A 15,830-nucleotide genomic window follows, 5' to 3' on the forward strand; every position below is an offset into this window, starting at 1 on the left:
ACAGTGGGGCCACTGTGACTTGTGCTGCATCCCACTGGGGAATTTTGCAATCTGGAGGTCTCCTCAAGGTAAGAGGCCATTTGTCCCCTTGCCCCAAGGAAAGCCCCAGCCTATGCAATGGGTCTACTCGAAACTGTGCCTGCTAAATCACTGGTACAATTCTGATTGAATCTATGTTAGTTTGTTTGGGCCTGGGGAGAGGTGTCGGATACGGTGCTCACTGCCAGCACTGCCGATTCTGCCCGCCTTCCAGGCCTGATCCACCTGCCCCCTCCCCACGCCCCTGTACTGCCCTGCACAGAACGTACTATGTCCAGTGCATGCTGGGTCCTGCATTTGTGCCAGCAGGACAGCACAGGCCTTCCAGCGAGTGCTACTAACTTTAGAGTATATATGCAGCAGTCTGCACTGGTGGAGCACTTGCACCAGCAGTGCAGAGGTACAACAGGATTGTGCCCTTAGTGTGGTAAAAAACTGCAATCAAGCAGATAGTAGACAGAATCTTAACTATCTTGCATTTAGTTGATATATAGACAAATATAACATTCAGAATTTGATTAACTACAAGCCTATATTCAGAACGCCAGTTCATTCACTTCTCAGTGGAAAAGCAACCTGCTTTAGGGCCTAATCCTATGCAACCTCAATGCAGCCCCAAGGTAAGGTAACAAGCATTTCTCTACCTTGAGGAGACCTCTGTGATGGTCCTGTCCCCCCACTGTAGGATGCAGCACATGCCCAGTTGGCAGGGCTGCATCAGTGCTGAAAACAGGATTGAGCCCTTAATTAACATGCATTCTGGAGCTACTGATCGGCAGCTCACACTATAGTTGAAATCCATTTTGCTTTTACATACGGTTTTATTCTCAATATTTCCTTTAAGGCACTTGTGTCCTAATAAGGGCTTTCTCATTCACAACCTTGCTGCTCTTTCACACACACTTGTGAAATAAAAATAGTGTTTACAGTGTCAGTCTGTTGCCATAGAAATTTAGGTGCCATAGAGACGGCTTGACTTTGCTACAGGATGAAGTATTTAGAGAGACAGTGAAGGAGCAGAGCCCTGTAAACTTGCAGATCAAAGAATCAACTACAGTACAAGTAAAACCATGGAAGTGACATGATTTGTATTTCAGAATGGTTCAACAATATAAGCCAGCCAATAGGAATTGCCTTTTTAACTGTAAGCTTACACCTTCATATCAGAACTAATAGACCCCATTAGTAATTCACCCAGCTCAGTTCACAGAATTCCCAGGCCCCAATAGTCAGTTCCACCCCTTCGTTCAATTTAGCATGTATCTAGGACAATGATTTTCAACTTTTTTCATTTCATGGTACACTGACAAGGCACTAAAATTGTCAAGGCACACCATCAGTTTTTTGACAACTGACAAGGCACACCACACTGACAGCAGCGGCTCGCATCCCCCAGTGGTTCTACTAACAAATGACCCTCCCACAAACCCCCATAGCACACCTGCAGACCATTCACGGCACACCAATGTGCCATGGCACAGTGGTTGAAAATCGCTGATTTAGGACCTTGGATCAAGTTTACATATCTTCTGGCATTGTTTGAAGATGAAATTAACTGTATGGAGTGCAAATATAAGTCTGGAGCACAGAACAGAAAAGAAAAAAGAGAATAAAAATGAAAAATCAACAACAGACCAGGCAAGTTTATTTCACCTGAGCTTTGCTTCAAAACCATTGCATAGTAATGAGGGAGATCGTGAAATGTGGGTGCCCGTGCATTATTAGAAGATAAAGCAAACGAGGAGGATTTTGCCAAGGTAGAAGAGCCCAATCCTATGCATGTCTTCTCAGAAGTCCCATTATAGTAAATAGGGCTAACTCCCAGGTAAGTGTGGATAGGATTGCAGCCGAAAAGAAACTCAGTAGCACTACTCAAAGTAAGGACATCAGAGGGTGGTGTGGATGAGAGAAGTCCCTCCCATACAGGTTTGTATGGGAAAGTACAGTCTTTCAGACAGCCTACAAAGGCCAATATTTCAATTGTTAGATGACATATTAAATATAAACCTATACAAGTTAAAACTGTCAATTAAAAACTTGTTTTAAAAAGTAGTAACATTTGTAAGAAAATTTAGGAAGGGGGGCATTCAGGCATCTCGCCCCAGGCCTAATGCCAGCTTTCAGGAGCCCTGTCCTACAAGACTAAACAAGATAAACAAGGAAAGAGCATGTTTAACAAATATGCACTTATTCCAAATATCTAGTTTTGCCCCTTAGTTCAGCCAGCCATTGTGATGGATACTTAGCCCTTATGTCTCCATGGCAGTGGTTCTCAAACTTTTTAGCTCCGGGACCCACTTTTTAGAATGACAATCTGTCAGGACACACCAGAAGATACAAAACTCAGGTCCCACAATATAAAAACAAACCCACAAAACCTTTGTAATGGAAGAAGCTTATACTTAAAGTCATCACTGCATTTTTCTTTCACCTTAGTCTACGTAGCTAGCTGTACATACAATAGCGACACCTACTGTGACTACTATTTAAAAGAGTATTAAAAGGGGGAAAGTATTAAAGAGGGAAAGAAAATATTTCTTTACTCAGCGTGTGGTCAGTCTGTGGAACTCCTTGCCACAGGATGTGGTGCTGGCGTCTAGCCTGGACGCCTTTAAAAGGGGATTGGACAAGTTTCTGGAGGAAAAATCCATTATGGGGTACAAGCCATGATGTGTATGCACAACCTCCTGATTTTAGAAATGGGTTATGTCAGAATGCCAGATGCAAGGGAGGGCACCAGGATGAGGTTGTTATCTTGTTATCTGGTGTGCTCCCTGGGGCATTTGGTGGGTCGCTGTGAGATACAGGAAGCTGGACTAGATGGGCCTATGGCCTGATCCAGTGGGGCTCTTCTTATGTTCTTAAAGCCTTGTTCTTCAACTGTGCATTCGCTTGAAGCCTCTCCAATAAAGACAGAAAAAAAATTAAGAAAATCAAATGAAGACATGACAGTTCTAATGAGGAGGACTGACAAACAAACAAAATGACAGCCTAATAAATACCGGAGCAGACAGTTAACATGCCTGTTTAGCATCAAATAATCATGTCGCTAGGAATTCAAAAATGAAACTGAAACGTTCCCAAACGCAAATATTACATAAACAGAAATTAGCTGATTTATTGAAATGAGTAACTTATTCTGAATATTTTAATATGCAATTGAATAGAATTTTGAAGATTAAAATACAAAGGAATGCAAGACTTGAAACTTTTGCCATTAAGGGAGGTTATTTATTGTGGTATATTCTATATAGTACAAGGAATATTTTGTCACATTCTTGGAAGGGACACTTACCTACTGCCTAATGTTCTCCTCCAAAACTTTTCAGAGCCAGAAACACAAACAAATGCAGTCAAGACTTCGAAAATCTCACAAACTCCCCGCCAATAGTGTCAAGATGCCCATGACCATTATCACCAAGATGAGAACCAAGGTTTCCATTCAAATGATTTATAAAGTAGATTTTTTTTACCAAGCATTACGAATGGGAGTAACTTAGGAAAGTAGCAAAACACAGATAATAGGAGCTCAGTGATAACAGACACCTTTGGGCATATTTTATGAATGCTAACTGATCGCAAACAACTCACCCCTAATGTGATTCGGTACACAGGAATATAGGAAGCTGCTTTAAGTCATTTCTGCCCAACATTGCATAGATGCAACAGGGACCAAATGTGTATACCTGTGGGCCAGGCAAAAATGGGTGGAACTGAATGAGACTCTTGCCCATCTAGATCAGTGCCATGTCAGTGCTGTTGACACTGATGAGAAATGGCTCTCCAAGATTTACAGACATAAACTTTTCTCTGCCCTTCCTGGAGATTGAATTTGGGACCTTCTACATGCAAAGCAGATGCTCTTCCACTAAGCTACAGTTCCCCCCCCTCCCCCATGGTAACACCACCCCAGTAGCAGAGCTACGGGGGCAGCAGGCGCTACCATGTAAGTGACCCTCCCACTCGCTATGTCCTGGGCACTGCCCAGAATGACAGTGAGCAGCAGGAACCGCTTACACGGCACACTGCGGCACCTGCAATACTTACCCCACTCCCCCTGTAGACATTCTACTGACACCACCAAGTTGCTCAGGAAGTGTCTCCATCAAGACTGGCAATAAATGTTGAAATTCTTTGGGTTTCAATATTAAACAGATCTATACTTCTCTCGGTTTCTGATGGAATAATTTATCTTTCACCTCTAGAGAAGAGCTTGTCCAAAACGTACTGAGCATTTGATTTTACTGGAGCGATCATAACATTAAAACCCCTTTCAGCACTTTGGGAATTCCCCCGTTTTCTTCTCTATCTTCTTGGACAAGTGGCTGACTGGGAGGGAAGAGTGCGTGGGACACATGACACTTTAGGAGCATGAGCTGAGCATTAACCATGTACTCAACCTGCTTTTTAAGTCACAAGGCAAAACAACCGCCTTAAATGCTATTAGGGCTGGCTGCTTTGGCATCCAGTTCTCTGAGAAACACCATTTCCACTTGTTCACATGCGCAGAATAAACTAATTAAGTTTTTAAAAATCCATTTTATAGTATAATGTTCTTAGCATTTCTTCCACAACCTGTAATGAACCTGAACCAGACTTACATGCATTAAGCCATAACACAGTCATAAACTTTATTCCCAGAAAAGGAGGAGGCTGTCACAGACAGAGAAGCACCTGGGCATCCTTTCTTTGTCCTGTGTATGTTTCACTAATAGGGAAAGAACAGAGGAAGGGAAGCTATAGGGTTCTCAGTAAAGGGCATATTACGTGTATTCAGAGTACATGGGGCAAAGAAGTGGAGATCCTGGAATATGAAGACATCCATTACATTTTGGAGAGACATTGTGTTTTGGGACAATAGCCTTTTCATTATATTGAGAATTGGGTGGGGTTAGTTTGAATTAAGAAATAACAATAAATTAATAAAACAAGTAGCATAATTCTTTCTATATTGCTGTCTATAGCCATCCATAGCTGCTAATATTTAAGGACCAAACTACACATTAAGTTAATTGACTGGCCCTGAAGTGGTTACTTTTTCCGTGCTAAAATAGGAGCTGCAGAACGGGGCAATGCAGACCTGGACTGCGGTGGGAGCAAAGGGTTGGACAGCCTAATCCTGAGCTGCCCGGCAGCCAGGGTTGAAATGGCGCCAAAATGGCTGCCACGGCATCCTGAGCATGCCAGGCAGCCGCCAGTGGATTCCAACATCTTCTCAGGGGAAGGGGACATTTGTCCCCTTTCCCTGAGTAAGGGGAGTGCCCTCACAATGGGGTTACTCAACTCTGCACCGGCTAATAGCCAGTGCAGAGTAAAGCAACCCCATGTGATGCTGGAAGACCCAACATGGGGCTAAGGACCTAGTGGAGCTCCACAGGTTCCACCCCCTCCTGCCCCATCCCTCCCCCTGCCCCGCTTTCTCCCTGCCCTCCCCTTGCTTCAGAACGCCTCTTCACAGCCCAGTGCTTGCACAGAGTGCTGGGTGGAGGCCAGGTGGTCTCCAACTGGCGCTGGCCCAACACAGGCTCGTGCCAAGCCCACTCCAGCGCTGGGCCGGAAGCGACTGCTGCAACCGTGCCTTTGTTTGTGCACCTCCCAATGAACACTCGAGACCAGCCTTTGCAGTATTTCTGTGCTACTAAGGGCCCAATCCTATTCAACTCTCCAGTGCTGATGCACCCACAATGCAGCTCCAAGGTAAGGGAAAACTATTTCCTGACCTTGAGGAGGCCTCCCTGATTGCCCCTCCCCACTTCATGATGCAGCACACAACCTGTGGGCATGGCTATATCAGCACTGAAAAGTTGGATTGATTCATCACCAAATTTCCCTCTCTAACACTCTTCAAATGAGTAACGATACTACTGCAGAAGCCAAGCTCTAAGCAAATTAGCAGGCATACAGTACGTTAATGATTGCCAGTCTAAGCACTGCAACAGGAGCCAAATATATTGCACTCAAGATCTGGTACAGTTCCATCTGTCTGAGGACATTCCACTGGTTGGTTGGCAACCTTCAGTCTCGAAAGACTATGGTATAAGCCTACAGCACCTGGTATTCCCTGGCAGTCTCCCATCCAAGTACTAACCAGGCCTGACCCTGCTTAGCTTCCAAGACCAGACAAGATCAGGCATGTGGAGGGTAGACATTCCACTGAACCATCACATAGCTCTTCACACTAGAAATATAAATTTTTTTTATTTATTTGCAACCCTTTAGAAAAACAAATAGCAATAGACTGCCTTATAATAGAAATGCTTGAAAATGGACTGCTGGTATCCTGATAGGAACAGGTGAAGGAGACTGAAAGGTGATAAGATCCCAAGTGTATAGCACGCATGGGCTTCATTAGCCCTACCCCTGAATCCTGAACCACCAAATTTCCAATACCACAATTTGATAGGGAGCAAACAGAAATGAACAAGAACCCATAAAAGTTGACATTATATTTCCAGTGCTTCAATGTTTAACTTATGTGAAGATGAAACTTCATAAACATAAAACAGAACAGGACTCAGTCCTTGTTTATAAAGAAGTCTATAATATTTTTGCTTCAACTCCTCTAGTGAAACTGAAGTACTTGTCCATATGAATGTCGACTTAAATGCCACGCAGGTTTGGCATCAGGGTCTGGCCAGGAATGGTACTGGCCAAGGGTCCATACCCATCAGAAGGCCCACCTAGCCAGGCCAACTCCTGAACCCTCCCTTCTGGTGAGAACAGCACCCAAGTGCGATCAGGGGCAGGCATGGGGTGCCAGAGGGGACCCAGTGCCCAAGAGCTCCCTGCAAGCTGGCCTCAGAGCTAGTGCCATTTATAAACTGCCCACACCTATTTCTGCTGCTGGAACTCACATTCGGGCAACACGCTGTGGTTTGCAACATTGCAGAAATCTACACTGTTGCATGATACTGGACTGCTGCCACAAACGAGGGAAGCACGGGGTGGGAATTGGCACCACTAGGAGGATGGCAGGGGACAGAGATCAATGGCAAAGGTACCACCAGTATCCTGTGCAATCCTCCCAGCCATGCTCCCTTGGGTCCTCTCAGACCCAAGGTCTGCACTAGTCGGTCTGTTGTCACATATCACAAGTGTCCTTAGAAAGGCTTAAGTCATCCTTTAAGAGATAAATGTAACATTTCTTGAAGTCATCTTATTTCATCATAGCCCTATATCTCAGGATTACTGCAAAGTCCTCAACAATTCCCTAGTAAGAAACAGAACTGAATGAAGCTACGCGACTGCCGGCAAATTATTCCTATTACTCTATGTGAAAACACAAAATGTATAATGCAAGCGCGCGCGTGCGCGCGCACACACACACACACACACACACACACAGAGTATTTCTCAATCTACATTTCAAAAAGAGGTTCTTAATTGCAATTGCCAAACTGATCCTTTGACACAAAATTTCTCTTACAGGTGATGAATTAGTGAACACACTTAATTTTGGTTGGTCTACAAAGACTATAAACAGCCAGTCATGAATATGTTTAGCCCTTTGTACAAAAAGCGCAGTGCCATTTTATTTCAAACTTGTTTGAAATGGGCATTTAGCATGGGATATGCTGTTGTTGTTGGCATCCTTCAGTCTCGGAAGACCATGGTGTCACGCTCTGAATGGTGGCTCTGGAACAGAGTGTCCTCTCCAGTGCGCGAAGCCTGGGTTTTCCTTCTCTCAGATGAGCTGCCTTCCCAGGCTGACGAGTAGATCATCTACCGGGTAGATGGGATATGCATTACAATCACAAACGGAGCCGCATTATCTAAAAACAAATTGCCTGTAACAAAATTCCTACCTGGCAGCCTTTAGAAACTAATTACAGCACCAAACTATAATACAAATAGTTTTTCTTTTTGAGCATAATATCACAACTGCCTAAGATCTTGCGTTGGAAGCGCAACACAGTTTAAATTATTATCGAAATGTCACCATTCCACATTACCTGCTTCAGTATACTTTAATCCTACTTTCTCTTCTTCGTTTTTGGCTTTGGGTGGTGGCCAGACTGTCTGGAGTCTTCCTGGAGTCTTGTCATCCTGTTCTGAGGGGCTTACATCAGTCTGATGAAATAAAACAGAAATTAAGATGCATATTTTTTAAAAAATGACGAAACCAAACATGGCATTTAGATGCTTTCGTCACCTTCAACTCCCTCCCTGCTCCCCAGCACATTTTTTGGGCCCAGCCTGAAGAATGGTCTTCAGAAAACTGAAGCTTGCTCACTGTTTTGTGACATTTTTGTGGTGATTAACAAAGGTTAGCGCCCTACTGCAGTGGTTCCCAAAATTGTGACGCCCTGGGGCAATGCAGGACAGGAAAACCATGGCATGAGCCTCCAAGCAGCTGCAGGAGGCTCAACACAGTGTGCAGAGCATGAAAACACACCCTCCCATGTGCCCTGACTCTTTTACCACTGTTTGGAGTGGCCAGCTATGTCCCTGCACGATGCATTTTGCGTCACCACCACACACTTGTGGGTTCCGAGAGCATCACAGCCCCGGTAAGTTTGAGAACTTGCTGGTTCTCTACTGGTACTTTTGTATTTTTTCCAATGGACCAACACAACTACTTCAATTTTTGTTTGTTCCTATAAGATAGCCACAATAACTTGAAAGGCTCTGGTATACACAGGCAGCTCCACACGGGTATGATCTTTGTAATTTTCCTGATTATCTAGCACTGCCATGCACATTTCCATGGCACACCTAGAGCTCCCTAGCAACACTAGAGTTACACAGTGATGCCACATTTATTTATCATATCACCATATTTGAATTATTTTTAACTCTTTGGATACTCAAGTGTTTACCTGCCAATATGGCTGAAAGACTATTGCCTTGAATCCAGGAAACCTAGATTCAAATTTCTGATCAGCCGCAAACTCACTTAAGCCGTTAGTAAATTAACTCTCAACTTCAGTGCTTCATTTTTTAAAAACTTGAACCATAGTGTATTATTTCACAGGGCTGATGTAAGGCTAGCTGACCAAATCATATCATTCTGTACATTGCTGTGTCCTGTACATTGATTAAATTTTTTGGTTTTAACATTGTTTTACAGCCCAATCCTAAGCATGTCTACTCAGAAGTAAGTCCCATTAGAATCAATGGGACTTACTCCAAGGAAAGTGTGGATAAGATTGGCCTGTTAATCTTTCACTGTATTGCTGTGTTCCTTTTATTTTGCAAGCTGCCCCCATTGGGTGGAAATAATAATAATAAAAAATGGTAATTGCATTTTTATTATTAATTATTATTATTATTATTATTAACAGTATTTATATACCGCTTTTCAACTAAAAGTTCACAAAGCGGTTTACAGAGAAAAATCAAATAACTAAATGGCTCCCTGTCCCAAAAGGGCTCACAATCTAAAAAGATGCAAAAGAACACCAGCAGACAGCCACTAGAAAAGATACTGCTGGGGTGAGGTGGGCCAGTTACTCTCCCCCTGCTAAAAAAAAGGAGCACCCACTTGAAAAAGTGCCTCTTACCCAATTAGCAGGTTTTTTTTACAACAATAGAGTAATATAGTTCTGGATGCACAGCATTCACCAACACAACTTAGTACTGTGATAGTGAGAACCAACAAAACCATTGAGACCTGTCAGGTCTCTTCATTTGGCGACACCAAGGTTGGCTCTTCCTACACCATATTTTTTCCTGGTTACTTTAGTTCATTTAAAATAACTAGTCCATTTAACAAGTTAGTAATACAAAAATATATTTACATTCCAGACCTGTGACTAAAAGAGTTAATCAACCTACTGGTTTTGAGTCAGCTGCTCCATCACCAGATTTAGACTTAGTCCTTTCAAATACTGCCTTTAGTGATTCTTTCTCATGTCTCATTTTGCGTTTTATGGCTTCCAGTTCTGATGTATCCGCAGTTGTCTCTTTTTTGGGAGGGCGAGTGAATAACGCCTTAAACGCATCTAATGCAGACTCAGCAGGACTTGGCTTTGCCTCTTCAGAGGGGCCGGAGGGTTCCATTTTCACTGGAGATTTGCTGTCTTGACCATCCTCATTGCCGCTAGATTCACCTGCGACCTCACTAGGATCTTTCGCCTCATTTTTAGGTCCTAAGAACTGAGAAAGTTGCTCCAGAAAAGTAGGACCAGCTTTTGGCTCAGAAGGTTTCCTTTTAGTTAATGGGTCTGGTGCAATATTAGCTTTCTTAACAGGCTGTTTCAATTTAAGCAAAGCCAAATCACCGTCCTTCTGCTTGATTTCAGTGACGGTTTCCCCCACATCTGTAGGTAGTCCTTTCTTCCGTACACGTAGCCCACTAAAGAAGGCAGGCAGCTGAAAGGTCTTTTCACTTGATGCTGGTTTCGAAAGGGAGGCAGTGCTAGAATCGTTCGCAGGAGATATATGCTCTTCTTCTCCAGGTTCCTGAGCATCTTCTTCTGTAACAGGTGAACTATTGTTGACCTCATCCCTTAATATATTTTCACTGTCTGAACTGATTCCCTGTACTGTATCATCCATTTCTACGGAAGACAATTCAAAATTTGGTAGAGTTTGTTCAGTTTTATCTCTATCCCTAATATTACCAGTTTCTGGATATCCTTCTGTTTCCTCGTCTTCTTCATTCCAAGCACTACCCTCCAAAGATACAGCACTACTTAACACAGATTTGTCTGTAATGTTTTCATCCCTTTCTTGGTCTGTAGCCCCATTGTCTGATTCCGCCTCACTTTTTGTATGAACCAAAACACCCTGGACAAGAATGGAATCCTTGTCATCATGTTTGCTGAATTCAGACAAAGGAGAGGGAGGAGAATATGAACTGGAAAGAGATGGCTCATTATGCTCTGTTTTGTTTAGCTCCAGGTCAACTGGCCTGCAAGCATCAGCCTCGTAGTCATCTGGCACATTGGTACTGACTTCAGAGTCAATAAGTGTGCCATCATTGACTTTGGAATCAACAGGGGAGGCTTCTTCATCCTCACAGTCACCTGAAGCACCAGCAGTGGTTTGAAGACTAGTTAGAATATTGCTGTCAAATGTGCTGTCAGTATCAGGTTGTGAGATGGCTTCAGCATCGCTCACATCTTCTCCTTGCACCATTTCTGGAAAAATCCCAACTATTCCTGGATCAACATCATCATTGATATTGCTTCTCTCTTCTTGGTCGTCCTCGTGAATGTCGATACCACCATTGACGGTTCGAAACCCTTTAAGAACAGCCTCATCTTTGGAAGTGCCCGATTCCAACGGAGTTGTAAATCCAAAAAGGGCCTTCATAGAAAATTTAGTGAAGAGAGTCTGGCCTGGGTCAGCCACTGTTGCCCTCCCTAGGTCAGAGAGTTCGCTGGAGTCAGAAGGTTGATTTGCTGCCATGGTCAGCAAATCACAAGCCAGGTGATACTCCTGGGACAGATATTACTTCATTTCAGTACAAGGATTCCTAGGCAGTGTTTTCGTTCAGTCTATTAAGTTAAATCATCACAGAGGAAGGTGGCTTCCCCAAATCAGTCACCACCTTCCTTCCTACGTTCAGTGCAGTACTCTCAAAGGCACATTTCTGCAGACATTTAAAACATGGACACAAGGAAAATTGGGAGACTTGGCATCTTCTCACACAGCATCCATTTTTTTTAGCAGTGACTCTATCCTATGGCTTTTTCATCAAGACAAGTCTGCTACAAACTAATCACAGTTGAAAATACAGCTGCCGGTTGCATTAATTCCTACAGTTCCATCTGCCCCACGCAGCTTTCCACTTACTAAAAAAATTCAGTTAAGCAGTTTTTACTGAACAGCTGATACTTGCAGTTTGCTACTTCCTTATGCCGGCCTGAGACTCATGGAAAGTTCCGCAGAAAACTCCTGAAAGTTTCTTAGAATCTTCTGCACTGTGATCCAAAGCTGTTTTCAGAAAAACCTTCAAGGGGAAATGCTAGAAAGCTGAAAAATGCCGATAGAAATGTTTCAAAATCGTCACCAAAAGTATGCCGTCTTCTGACTTCTGGAGAATTCCCACTGCTGAAAAGCTCCAGTTAACTGAGTGCAGTGCCCTTCAAGCTGAATTAAAAAAAAAATCACTCTTCCGCTTTGCTGCAGGTTTAATCTGGAATGCAGATTTTAGCCAGTGAACAGCAACCGACAAGACTGGTTTTGTATTACACTCTCTTCAACTCTGTACAGCTCCTTCTGTGGACTATAAACAGGTAGTTATCTGACAATTTCACCACACCCACAGAATAGAAACTATATGGGAAGGCGAGGTAAACAGGCACAGCCCAGGACTCAATAATTAACTCTGCAAAGAACAGGAGAGATGAAAATATGAACCGCTGCAGCATATCTTCCAAAACGAAAGTTCTTATAGCCAGAGAAACAAGTAGATTCTTAAAGTCAAAATACATATGTAACAAGAGCTGTCATGCAAGTCTCCAGCTGGATTGCAAGGACTTTTCTCAGCGCCTTTTCAATGTATTTTATTTTTTCATTCCAGGAAACAAAAATTAAAGCCATATGTACACACGAACAAGGATGCAAGTACAAAACTCACAGAGCTACAGCGTATAGAATCAGCAAGACATCCCAGTGCAACTCAAGTCAAGGGGCAGCTAACTTTCAGTTAAGTTGCTTACTGTCCAGCCAAATCCCTTTCCTATACACAGTTATCCTAGATATATAGCATCTGAAACTGTAAAGGATTTAAGATAATAATAATCACCTTCCTGGATCAGACTACAAGTCCAGGAATCATTCTCCAGTGAAGGGCACAAAGCCCCTAGGAAGTTCACAAGTAGGATGTGGACGAGATAGTAGCCCTTTAGTGCTCTTTCTCAGTATCTGGTAATCAGCCATATGCTCTCAAATACAAAGGTTCAGGGCCCAATCCTATGCCTGTCTACTCAGTTCCATTATCATCAATAGAGCTTACTCCAAGAAAAGTGAGGGTAGGATTGCAGCCTAAGGGCCCAATCCTATCCAATTTTCCAATGCTGGTTTAGTTATGCCAGTGGGATTTGCACTGCATCCTGTGGTGGAGGGGCAGTCACTTGGGCCTTTTTAAGGTACGGGAACATGTGTTCCCTTACCATGGGGCTGCATTGTGGCTACACCGGAGCTGGAAAGTTGGATAGGATTGAGCCCTTAATTCCTAGCTATTATTCCTGAATTTTTCTCACCCTTTCAAAAAGCTAGTCGTATCACTGGACATCACAGCCTACTGTGGCAATGGATTCAATAAATGTATTCTTAATTAAGAGGGTATTTCCTTTCCCTAGCACATGACCGTCGCCAATCTATTTTGTTTGGTGGCCCTGTTTGTATTTGGTCATTGTTTATGTGGAAAAACTACTGGAACTGATACAGAACCTCAGTGTTACATCATAAGTGTTGCTTTACTTGGGTTCAGAGGTATAATGGCATAGGATAGGAGAAAAGAAAGTAAATTTGGCTTATTAAAACAGGCTCTGATCAAGAAGGCACAAGACAAGCTTGCTGGTTTCAGTGGAGAAATTTTAAGCAGGACTACACAAATCTCCCATGCCCAGTGGACACTTTTGTAGATGATTGATGACATCACGGCATGCTGCCAGAGCACAAATCCTACGCAGATCTACTCAGAAGACTACTCAGAAGTAAGCCCTACTCTGAGTTCAGTGGGACTTGCTCCCAAGTAAGGTGGATCACACAGATACAAAATACTGGTGAAGAAAATGGTCCTGTACATGTCAATGTGGATATGCATAGAGGTGGATTCTGCAAGCAATATGATGGCAGGAAGATATTGTAATATCATATGATGCACATGGAGAACCTCCCAGCAGGTCCCTGCCCCAAGGAGCTTAGTCATAGTCAATTGTCATAGCAGAGACAACAGAGGAAAGCAGGGGACTTCCTGAGTCTATAATCTTATGCACACCTGCTTTTGTATAAACCCCATTTATCTTTGTGAGACTTACAAGTGAATTTGCACACAACTGGGCTGCACAACACCCATGGCAAAACTCCAGTTTTTTTTTTGGTTTTTGTTTTTTACCTGAGAGTTAAATTTAGGAATTTAACTTTTTATTTAGTATAATTTGACCTCATCTTTCCTCCACTTAGGTGAAGTGTAAATAGCCTACTCTGGATTCAAATATTGCTTGACTGCTTTTTCATTTGGCTTCTGGAATAGGAACAATAGACTGATTCACTTCAAATGGGGCAGTCAGACTGCAGGTTCTTTTTCTTAAGCAAATTAATGGGGGGAGGAAAATATGCACTTGCACAAGTTGGAACTGCAGTATGATGCTGAGTGGTCCATGTTGTGATACTACCCTCTTTATCTGCCCACCCCTTTGCCTCTTCTCTTTTTCTTTCTCTCTCTCTTTCTTTTTCTGGTTATTTCAAACCCCCCCCCCACCTCTGCAGTGACTGAACTCTGCCCTCCAGCCCTTCTCATCCCTCTGTCCCCATACCCTTAGACTGCAATCTTATGCACACTTTCCTGGGAATAAGCCCAATTTAACACAATGGGGCTTACTTTTGAGTAGACATGCATAGGATTATCCTGTTAATACAACATGTGCATAGTATGCAATACAACTCTAAGAGACTGGTTGATGACATTGTTTAGAGATGTATGTGGAAACATGCATCTGTTGCAAAGAATGGTCTCTGAAATGCAAGGCAGGCAACAATCCTTCCTTGGGATCTCTTTGCAGCCTGCTGTTTGTTTGACTTTTCTAGTTGTACTAAGCAAGACACAGTTTTCTGAGCCTGAGTTTCAATTTGTGGCTTACTGTGCTCTGAGAAGCCATTGGTAGCGGGAGAGGGGGGGGAAGAATTGGACGAAGCTTCTGAGCTGCAATATTTTATTTTATCATATGCAATTTGAGTTCCTAGGTGAAAACAATGATGTCACTTCCTGCTTGATGACATCATTTCAGGCTCTGGCATAACAATGATGGCACTTCCTGTTTAATAATGTCACTTCCGGCCATGACATCACTTCCAGGTTGATGACATCACTTCTGATGGGTCCCGGTCAGATTGTCATTCTCAGAAGTGGGTCCCGGCCTAAAACATGTGAGAACCACTGCTGTAAGGGTATTGGCTTGTCCCTTGATAAAGGGTGTCCTTTATCATTAGATGGTAACATTTTCATTTGACTGCATTTTATTTGATGGTATGCATTATCATTTGACTGCATTATCTGGTAGAATACTATCATTAACAAAGTCATAAAGGACATGTTGGCCCATAAATGTAGTCAACAACAACTGAGTGGATCCCTAGGTTCCAGTACATCTATTAACCTTGAATATAGGGCTTAATTTTTTCCCCCCAGGAATTATAATGTGCACATTCAAAACACTTCTTAATTGCAATGGCTGAGCTTTGGCGCTATGCGGTGATTCTATTGAACTGAGTCATAGTCGATTTACCTTGATAGACATCATCCAAAACATAGATAATTGTTGTCTAATTATATCCTATACTTTGATATTTAAAATAGTATCTGATGTCTTAAATAGAATATCCGGGAAGAAAGAAATGAGAATTCATTTCTTTCAGCTAAGCAGGGCACAGCTTTCTCTCCATTCAACATTTACATTCAAAATCTGCTCAGTGAAAGTCACCAATATGCACTGCTCCAGCTGAAAATGAAGTTTTCACAATAGCCTTTATAGCCCTATGATTTTTGTATTGGCAACCTTCAGTCTCGAAAGACTATGGTATCGCGCTCTGAAAGGTGGTTCTGGCACAGCGTCTAGTGTGGCTGAAAAGGCCAATCCGGGAGTGACAATCCCTTCCACACCGGGAGCAAGTGCAGT

At 42.9% G+C, this 15,830-nt stretch overlaps 1 protein-coding gene across 1 annotated transcript in view; it reads right to left on the reverse strand.

The window, feature by feature from the left end:
• FMN1 (formin 1) overlaps positions 1-11,394 on the reverse strand; it is a 144,794-nt gene extending 133,400 nt beyond the window's left edge. Inside the window, exons 1-2 of the mRNA XM_066612303.1 lie at positions 9,817-11,394; positions 7,992-8,109 (exon numbers count right to left, since the gene is read on the reverse strand). Coding sequence (XP_066468400.1) covers positions 7,992-8,109; positions 9,817-11,394 — 1,696 coding nt within the window. The remainder of the gene's footprint in view (positions 1-7,991; positions 8,110-9,816) is intronic.
• Between the last annotated feature and the right edge of the window lie 4,436 nt (positions 11,395-15,830).

The sequence above is a fragment of the Tiliqua scincoides genome, chromosome 1, assembly GCF_035046505.1.
Source record: "Tiliqua scincoides isolate rTilSci1 chromosome 1, rTilSci1.hap2, whole genome shotgun sequence".
In the NCBI taxonomy this organism is placed as follows: Eukaryota; Metazoa; Chordata; class Lepidosauria; order Squamata; family Scincidae; genus Tiliqua; species Tiliqua scincoides.